The sequence below is a fragment of the Babylonia areolata genome, chromosome 21, assembly GCF_041734735.1.
Source record: "Babylonia areolata isolate BAREFJ2019XMU chromosome 21, ASM4173473v1, whole genome shotgun sequence".
NCBI lineage: Eukaryota > Metazoa > Mollusca > Gastropoda > Neogastropoda > Buccinidae > Babylonia > Babylonia areolata.
The window spans coordinates 45,860,549-45,870,548 of NC_134896.1; the positions used below are offsets into that span (position 1 = coordinate 45,860,549).

Sequence of the window (10,000 nt, forward strand, 5' to 3'; positions counted from 1 at the left end):
CGAAAGCTACTGTGTTTGGTGTGAACTGTTCAAGCCCACTATCATTCACACATTGATTTGGGGAGAGGCCGGAAACGTTTGGGAGCAATGTGTGATGTGTGTTCCTTGACACCACCGCCTGACAGGACTGTTGTGGGCAGACAACGGCAGTTGATTCCACAAGGCAGTGTGCCACATCGAGTCTCCACCCCCCTTGGCTGGTTCACATTACCACACCAATCAAGTTCACAAACTTTCATAGGCCTGAAAACTTTACAGTGTAAGTTTTATCACAGCGAAGTAGACTGCGTTATGTATTAATCAGTGTACTGGAATGAATAAACTGTTCAGACAGTTTCAGTTTTTCGGTCAATTCAAAGAAACGTGGAAACAGCTCACGACGCTTCATTTGCCACACGATTAGATGAAAACCGTGATGACAGGTGCTGTCTTGGAATGCAGGCTGAAAGTAGAAAAGGGCAATAGATGGCACAGTACAAGTTCATCGGGCTTGTTTCCGTGTGCCGTTAAAAATAACTGGAAAATATATCGACATACATATAATTTGTCAATGACAGAGATGACAACAGGCATGACCACGCTCTCTCTCTCTCTCTCACACACACACACACACACACACACACACACACACACCACCGCGCGCTGTTGTGAAAAATAGCGGTCAGTCAAACCTCCAGGCAGAATACCAGTATCCCGTTATCCCGTGGAACAAAAAAGAATACGCCTACGCAATACACACACCCGCGCGCGCGATTTAACAGTTCACATTAATGTTAACCCGAACCTGAAGATGGAGAGAAAGACAGAGGCAGAGAGACAGGAAGAGAGTTAGGAACTAAAGTCAGACAGATCATTCTGCTTCAGCACGTCGCTAACAATATCATAAAACATATGACGAAGTAAGCGTTCTAAGCATTGACAACAACACGGCCTCCTAACCCACTTAGGATAAGAAGACAGACTAACAAACGGCACCGAGGCAGTAATGCCCTACAACAATAATCGGTGTGCTGTCTGTCCCACCAACATGTTTGTATTCAGTTCTACAAACCCTCCCACACGGCGCTTTGGCTGCTAAGTATATCGACCCGCTCCGCTTGGAAAATATCAATAGGCTTTTATTTTTCTTTCTTTCTTTCTTTTTTCTGTCTGGCTGAAAAGGGCAGGGAAGACATGACGGACCATTCAGCTGTGTGAGGATGAAAGGGCTTTCGTGGGTAGCATTCACTTTTCATGTCGCGCACGTGCGCGCATGCACACGCACATCCAGAAGAAACACACTCGCACACAAACTCTCTCTCTCTCTCTCTCTCTCTCTCTCTTCATACACACACAGAGATGTATATATTTGTATGTATTTAATAATAATAATAATAATGTTCATTTATATAGCGCCCTTTCTCTCTAAGAGCTCAGAGCGCTTTACATGAAAGAAAAATATTACAAGTTACATAATCATTGACACAGATGAGACAAGGAGGCAATGAATGGTTTATTCCCAGAAAAATAAACTGAGTTTGACAGGCAGACTGACAGACACACTGAGACAAATGGGTTTGTGCGATACTATGAATATGTTATATATAAAACAATACGACACCATACCGTGTCATACCAAACAATACGACACCATACCGTGTCATACCAAACAATACGACACCATACCGTGTCATACCAAACAATACGACACCATTCCGTGTCATACCAAACAATACGGAAGACTGTGACGAACTGAAAATGGCTGTGAATTCCAGGTGAACACAGCTAAGAACTGAGTGCTGTCCTTCATAATTTGGGAATCAATCATAAACAAACAGAAGAGCAGAGAGAGATCTTCAAAGGTCATTGCCTACCTGCTGAAAAGCAATATATTTCAACGCAGCTATGTGCCAGAAATATGTTACGATATATGTTTACGATACGATCTGATCAGACCTGAAACGACATGTTACTCTACCTCACCTAGTGTAAGTACTTGTACTGATTGCGTTCTATCAAATTCGCTCTGTTGACGTGAGGCAGTAAACCGGTATGGACAACGGTTCAGACGTCGCCCTAATCCTGTCCCCTTGAAGCGATGAACAGGTGCTGTGTTGTATGGACAACGGTTCAGACGTCGCCCTAACCCTGTCCCCCTTGAAGCGATGAACAGGTGCTGTGTTGTCTGACCGGGGCTGGAAGTTTGGCTTCAAGATTAGTACCGGTCAGTTCTTACCTAAGTCACATGAGTGGGAGAGAGATCAGGCTGCTGTTTTGGTCGGTCGGTCCGTGAGCTGGTGGCTGGCTGTTTGGCTGGTTGTATGACTGGCTGGTTGTGTGGCTGGTTGGTTGTGTGGTTGGTTGTGTGGCTGGTTGTATGACTGGCTGGTTGTGTGGCTGGTTGGTTGTGTGGTTGGTTGTGTGGCTGGTTGTATGACTGGCTGGTTGTGTGGCTGGTTGGTTGTGTGGTGGGTTGTGTGGCTGGTTGTATGACTGGCTGGTTGTATGACTAGTTGGTTGTGTGGTTGGTTGGCTGTGTGGCTGGTTGTATGACTGGTTGGTTGTATGACTGGTTGGTTGTGTGGCTGGTTGTGTGGCTGGTTGTAAGACTGGCTGGTTGTAAGACTGGCTGGTTGTTTGGGTGGTTGTGTGGCCGGCTGTGTGGCTGGTTGTGTGGCAAATATCATCAATAATGGTTTACGATTCCATGATGATCGGGACAGAACGGCAGATAATGTTGACTGTGACATGATCAGGATGCTGCACAGTGTGATCTCTCGCGTTTCCATGTCCCAGTCTTGATTCCTTCTGCCTGCTGTGTGGTTCCATACAGACCATGTCTTCACACTACCACACGGGGTGAAAGGACTGAATATCTGAGGTCATTGTTTCATCCCTGTGAGGGGGTGATGGTGAGGAACGAATGGAAGGGTGTGGGTGTGTGTGTGTGTGTGTGTGTGTGTGTGTGTGTGTGTGTGTGTGTGTGTGTGTGTGTGTTTGGCGTGCATTTGCGTGGTTGCTGTTCTTCTCCTTGTTGGTTTAATGTCCATTCACTTTGAGGTGATTTAGACACGTTTGCATTCATTCATTTCTGCACACACACACACACACACACACACACACACACACACACACACACACACACACACACACACACACACACACACACACACACACACAGGGAGAGAGAGAGAGTGTACAGCACAGCACAGCACAGCATATACACTCAGGCCATTTTTCCCTTGTCATGTTCAGTGCACCAACACCACTACCACCATCCTCTAACTTCCAAACTACACCTCCTTTTTCTCCGACTAGAATCACCTTCAGTGAAAAGACGTAAAATCATTAACAACCCACAACAGCAACCCCAACAACATCGACAGCATCAACATCAACATCAACAACAACGACAACACAACAGCAACAACACAACAACAACCGCAACAACACAACAACAACAAGAACAGCAGCAGCAAAAACAACAGCAACAACAACAACAGCAGCAACAACAACAACAACAGCAGCAACAACAACAACAACAGCAACAATAACAACAACAACAACAAAAACACAACAGCAGCAACAACAACAACAGCAACAACAACAGCATCAACAAAAACAACACAACAACAGCAACAACAACAGCGTCAACAAAAACAACACAACAACAGCAACAACAACAGCGTCAACAAAAACAACACAACAACAGCAACAGCGTCAACAAAAACAACACAACAACAGCAACAGCGTCAACAAAAACAACACAACAACAGCAACAACAACAGCGTCAACAAAAACAACAGCAACGACTCCCGGCCGGCAAGCCGCCACATGCACTGACCAGCTGCTGGGAAGCGAAGGCAGCACAGTGTCCCCTGTCCACGGAGCAGTCGTAGCAGTAGTCAAAGGCGAAGTGCTTGACCCGATCCCTGCTGCTGTCCCCGTACTCCGCGGACCCCTCCACCTGCACGTGCAACACGGAGAGCAGGGGTCAGGGTCACCTCTCTGTCTGTCTCTCTGTCTCTCTGTCTCGTATGTGTGTGTGTGTGTGTGTGGTGAGTGTTCGTTCGTGTTTTAGTTTAACGTCTTTTCACTGTAAGTGATATTAGACTCTGTGTGTGTGTGTGTGTGTGAATAGAATAGAATACTTTTTATTGTCATAAAACCTTTAAGTTTATAAGACACAATGAAACATAAACATATTAAGAAGAGAAACATTCGTGAACAAATTTCGCCAGCCTTGGCTGCAATTCTGTTAGAAGAATCAATTCACTAGGCTTTGCATTTGGACGACATATATCGATTAGGAATCTGTGTCTGTAAGTATTGTATTTTACACAAATGTCTAAAAGGTGAATCTCATCTTCTAAACTGTTACAAGTATCACACAGTCTTCGTTCTTTCCGTGTTCGATTTGTAATTCCTGGGCGCTGATTCGTAACATGGTCAGTGCTTTCCTGTGTTATGTATTTGCTGTATTCTTTAAATACGATTCAATTTTATATCACCCTTTACTATTTGTTAATCGTATCGTTTCCTGGCCTCATTATCTGTATAATTTCCAGTGGATAAACTACCGAGGCAACCATGTATTTGTTCTGTATTGTCCACGTGTTCTGTGTAGCTTATTCAGGATTAAAGAGGCTATGTCAGTCTTGAATAAAAGCTAATTTGTGTTTGCACATTTCTTCTGTCTTTGCTGCTGTGTGCACATGTCAAATGATTGGTATAAGGACAGGCCCGGCACTTCCTTTTTTGAGGAAGTGTCTGGGTTTGTTCCAATGTACCTTTTACTTACCTGTGTGCTAGCTGAATCGGTACCGTAAGCATCACTGACTTGAAGTTGTGTACCTTGTGTAATGGAGAGAGTTACCACCCTTTACTATTTGTTAATTCAATTTTATAATTTGTCACAGCGTTCTTGTAAAATTCTAATTTAGATGAACTATTATGTTTCTGTTTCCAAATTTTTACATCTTCATTTTCAAGCTTCTTGGATACAGCATACTTTAATCTTTTAACACTAAAAGTGAACTGATTTTTCCAAACATAATCTAATCCAGTGCTAATCAATACATTTCTTATTAAAAGTAGCCACTGAACATTTTTATTTGCTTGACGATACATGCATTTATATGTTGTGTATACAAGTGAATTTTGAGGAAGCTCTAATATGTGTATCCAATAGCCAATAACTTGACATATCATTTTTAGGCTAATAGGAAATCTTCCTAATTCTCCTAAAACGGGGAGAACCATTGCATTACATAAGTAAACCAAGTAATTGTTTACAAAACTTGACATGAAGTCTTTCATGTGGAAATTTGTTAAAAAGACAATTACTGAATAATTCGAATAAATTAAACGATACATCTCCTGCAACATCATATGGAAACCAAACTTCTGCTCCATATGGTGTTATCAACGTATCATATAACTTACACATAATATCTATATTCATATTTGTATTACGAAATGTTCTGAGTAGCACATGTCGAGCCCATATTTGCTTGTTTTTTAGATGACCTTGTGCTCGACTTAAGTTGCCATTTCTATGAAATATAACCCCTAAATATGTATATTCTTCTGTTGTTTCAATTATGTCCTCTCCACATTTGAAATGTATGGGTATTTTAGGGACAGTTTTTGAAAAAAAACGATTACTTTTGTCTTTTCTCTATTCAAACGTGTGTGTGTGTGCGTGTTTATGTGTGTGCGTGCGTGCGTGTGTGTGTGTGTGCGTGCGTGTGTGTGTGTGTGTGGTGTGAGTATGTGTGTGTGTGCGTGTTTGTGTGTGTGTGTGTGTGTGTGTTTTATCAGAATAAAAATGCACAGTAAACGGCAGTGATATGCTTCGACAAAGTTAACTCTATAATTTGACAAAGCAGAGCGGCTTTATGAAAATATATCCAGATATTATTGCGGCGAAGTTATGCTGGTTTGAATATACAAGATAGTGGACAATGCGATCCGACTTAATGAAAATGTACATACATAGAAACGCTTGTGGTGATAACACGCTTTGACCAATCTATATATACATGTTTATTACCACTAAGCCGATCGCAGCTGTCAAAACAAGAATACAGTCACACAACTCTCTGAAGGAATAGAATACAGTCACACAACTCTCTGAAGGAATAGAATACGAATTAAAGAAAGGAAACACACAGAACTTTTTCTATACAAAACATGGGATACCAAACATGGGATACAAAACATGAGATACAAGTCGGAAACACAATTCAGGGGTCTACTATATACAGAATGAAATGTAACTCAGACATGAGGATCGCTCGTCCTTTCTGTATAATAACCTGGTCGATTCTACAGGGACAAAATAAACAGTGAGCCTATGTCCCAGTTCCTTGCAAGGGGAATTCCAAACCATCAATCGATCAGACCAAGAGACTAATGGCCTGTCGGAATGCATAGCGCCTCGGGCTTCAATGTCAACTCCTGCAAACTCCCTGCCTGCTGGTCTTCTTCCGTTGAATAACTGTTCGACATACTTTTGATTTCATGTTATTTTCATCAGAAGAACAGTGTTCAGCATTGCCTTGAAAGGTATGTAGATGGAGGAAATAAAGAGGGGTACAACAGCGGGCGTCAAATGTAACATGAAAACAAAGCGACTCAAAGCTTAGCGCTGTACAAGCGACAATTGCATGTATACCTACTTCAGTCTTATGATGACAAGAACATTTTAGTCACCAGAAATGGCACATTAGCTGGCCTATCATTCAGCCCCAGCCGCCCCCCTCCCCCTCGCCCCCTCTTCCCACCCCATCCCTCCAACTCCCCTCCTAATGCCTCCACAACGTTCACTGTCCAGAGGATGATTCGCCAAAGGGGGTTCCCCTTCACTCTTTCCTCTGTCAGCATGACTGTGTTCTCCGTTCTGTCCCGCCTTGTCCACTGTCAGCCCTGCTGTGCATCCCACCAGGTAACAATTTCTTCACAGACCCTCCACTGTTCACATGGTCCATCCTACTAACCAACCTACTAACCACCTTTTTCCTTTTTTACCATCACGCACGCATGTACACACACACACACACACACACACGCGCGCGCGCGCGCGCGCGCGCGCGATTTAGGTTTTATGTACTGTTAGCCCGCAGGAGTTGTTTTTCGCTTTGTTTTGCATTTGAACTCAAAGTAAACATCGTAACTGAGGTTTGTATGCTTTCGTGTGCGTTTCCGTGTTCATGCGCTTATGACGTCTTCATGTATTTGAGCGACATTCGATCGGATGTCGATCAGTCTGTGTCTGTGTCTTTATGGCTGTTCGTATGTGAGATAGAGAAAGAGACGGAGAGATTGTACTGTGCGTTTTTGTGTGTGAAATAATGCATTTACGATTCTGTTTATATCGCGGAACATGAATTGCACTGGTAAACAAACGGTGATGGACAGTGCCGCGAGATTCGAATTAAAATCAGTTGAAGAGATCACATTTCGCTCGGCAGGTGTGTACGGAATCACGGAAGAGTGTCAGTCGATCGGCTCTTTCTGTTTGTGTGGTGTAAATCAAGTGTTCCCCTTCACGTGGTGACTGATCGCAGTGCAGGCACTTCACGCAGACTGTCTGACTGCCACTCTCACGTCGTGGTCTGTGGAACGGACTCAAAGTATAATATGCCTGCATATATCACAGGTACACCGGGTCTTTGGAGGCCATGTTGGCGTGACGCACAGGGTCACGTGAATGTAGGTGCATGTTGCAGACCAACGACCGCAGTCACGTGCATGGAGGTGCATGTTGCAGACCAACGACCGCAGTCACGTGCATGGAGGTGCATGTTGCAGACCAACGACCGCAGTCACGTGCATGGAGGTGCATGTTGCAGACCAACGACCGCAGCCACGCATACAATTGGTCTTCTGTATGTGACAATGAGTATGAATTATAAACACACACACACACACACACACACACACACACACACGGATGCAATGTGAACCACTTTTCATAGTGAATGATTTTATTTATAAATTCACACTACATATTGAGAGGTTTGGCTGCTGCAGACTGTTTACAAATAAGGTCTTTTAGCCTCAACGTGTACCTATATATATTTAAAGGAAAGAAAAGAAATCGCCGGTGAAAACTGCTTCGAAACTGACGAGTTATTTGATATATCGTACAGTCGATATTGTTCGTTTTGTTTTTGTTTTTGCTTTTGTAACTCTCTCTCTCTCTCTCTCTCTCTCTCTCAACATAAAAAGCAACAAACCCATCTGCGACACAATGTTTATGCCCTCCGCTTAGAAATACGTTACTAAACATTTAGTAATTTACTTTGCAAAAAGCCTCCAAAATTAGAAATATGATGTTTTATTTGTTACTCTGTAAAACGCACCTGTTGATCGGTTCATTCTTTTCTTTAAGACTTTACTTGCGTCATTAAATACATGTCCTGAAACGTTTGTTTTCACCACCCCGTCATGACGGGCCAAGACCATTAATGAACAAAGCGTCCGTGTCTGTGTCCTAATTGTCTCCCTCCACACATCCCAAAGGGAGATAAGGAAGACAGTGTTAAACATTTATTTACGATAACAACAACAACAACCTTCTATGCATGCACATTTCCACCTGAGTACGTGCAAAGGTGCCCGAAGCCCTTGTGTCGTGGGAAGGACACGTCACTGATGTGTCTCGGTGTGCGGTGGACAATTTACAGCTGGCCATTAAGTCAGCAGGCCTGTTATCGTGCACACTTCCCTTCACCACTGACCTCCGGGCCGTGTGGTCAGCACAGGACAGGACAGCACAGCACAGGACAAGACAAGACAGGACAGCATAGGACAGGACAAGACAGGACAGGACAACACAGGACAGGACAGCACAGCACAGGGCAAGACTGGACAGGACAGCACAGGACAAGACAGGACAGCACAGGACAGGACAAGACAGGACAGGACAGCACAGCACAGGACAGGACAGCACAGCACAGGACAGGGAGGACAGCACAGGACAGGAAGGACAGGAAGGACAGGCAGCACAGGACAGGAAGGACAGGACAGGACAGGACAGGAAGGACAGCACATGACAGCTTGCTTGTAAAAAGCAGAAAAAAGCGGGCTGTTGGCATAACTGAGGACTGTCACACACCTGTCATGAGACATCACTTCAATTCTGTGGGGGGGGCACAGTGATGAGTGGCCAGGTCATTTGGTCTCCTTCTTTTAGAGAGAAAGCGAGTGAGTGTGTGTGTGTGTATCTGTCTGTCCTGTATCTCTCTCTCTCACTCTGTGTGTGTGTGTGTGTGTGTGTGTGTGTGTGTGTGTGTGTGTGGCGGGGTGGTGTGTGTGTGTATGTGTGTGTGTGTGTCTGTCTGTATCTCTCTCTCACTATGTGTGTGTGTGTGTGTGTGTCACTCTTTTTCAGTCTGTCTGTCTGTCTGTCTACTACCGTGTTGAGGGTGAGGAGAAGAATGTGTGTGTGTGTGTGTGTGTGTGTGTGTGTGTGTGTGTGTGTGTGTGTGTGTGTGTGAATGTAGATAATTATTTCAAAATCCGTTGCTGGAGGTACACGTGGAGGAAGTGGAATGGTGGCTGGGTGGTAACGCGTCCACCTTGGAGGCGAGAGAATCTGAGGGTAAGAGATCGAATCTCGCACTCGCTAGAAATTCCAGAGAAGTCCCTCCACAAGACACTGAGTGGCTGGTGTGAATGCTACTCGTTCCGTTGAGACGACAAACTTTGAGGTCTCGTGTGCAGCATGCACTTAGCGCAATTAAAAGCACGTGTGGCAACAAAAGCATTATCCGTGACAGAGTTCCGTACATCGACCAGAAAACACATACACTTGCAGGCAGAACAAATCATTGTTACTGGTGAAGCTGCACTGTAGCGACACGCTCTCCCCGGTAAGAGAAGCTGGAAATTCACACAGAGAAATCTGCTGTGATAAAAAGTAATACGATACAATACAATGAAATACAAAATACAATACAATATCAATCTAAACAATGTGACTTTCATGACAAAAATTGTTCTCAGCCTCTCT

General features: G+C 44.0%; 1 protein-coding gene across 3 annotated transcripts in view; it reads right to left on the reverse strand.

Moving 5' to 3' along the window:
• LOC143296707 (uncharacterized) overlaps positions 1-10,000 on the reverse strand; it is a 133,489-nt gene that overhangs the window by 114,496 nt on the left and 8,993 nt on the right. For all 3 annotated transcript variants that reach the window (XR_013057155.1, XM_076608756.1, XM_076608755.1), the window contains exon 3: positions 3,824-3,946. Coding sequence is in view for 2 of the 3 variants with exons in the window: in XM_076608756.1 (XP_076464871.1) it covers positions 3,824-3,946 (123 nt within the window). In the remaining variant the exon portion in view is untranslated. The remainder of the gene's footprint in view (positions 1-3,823; positions 3,947-10,000) is intronic.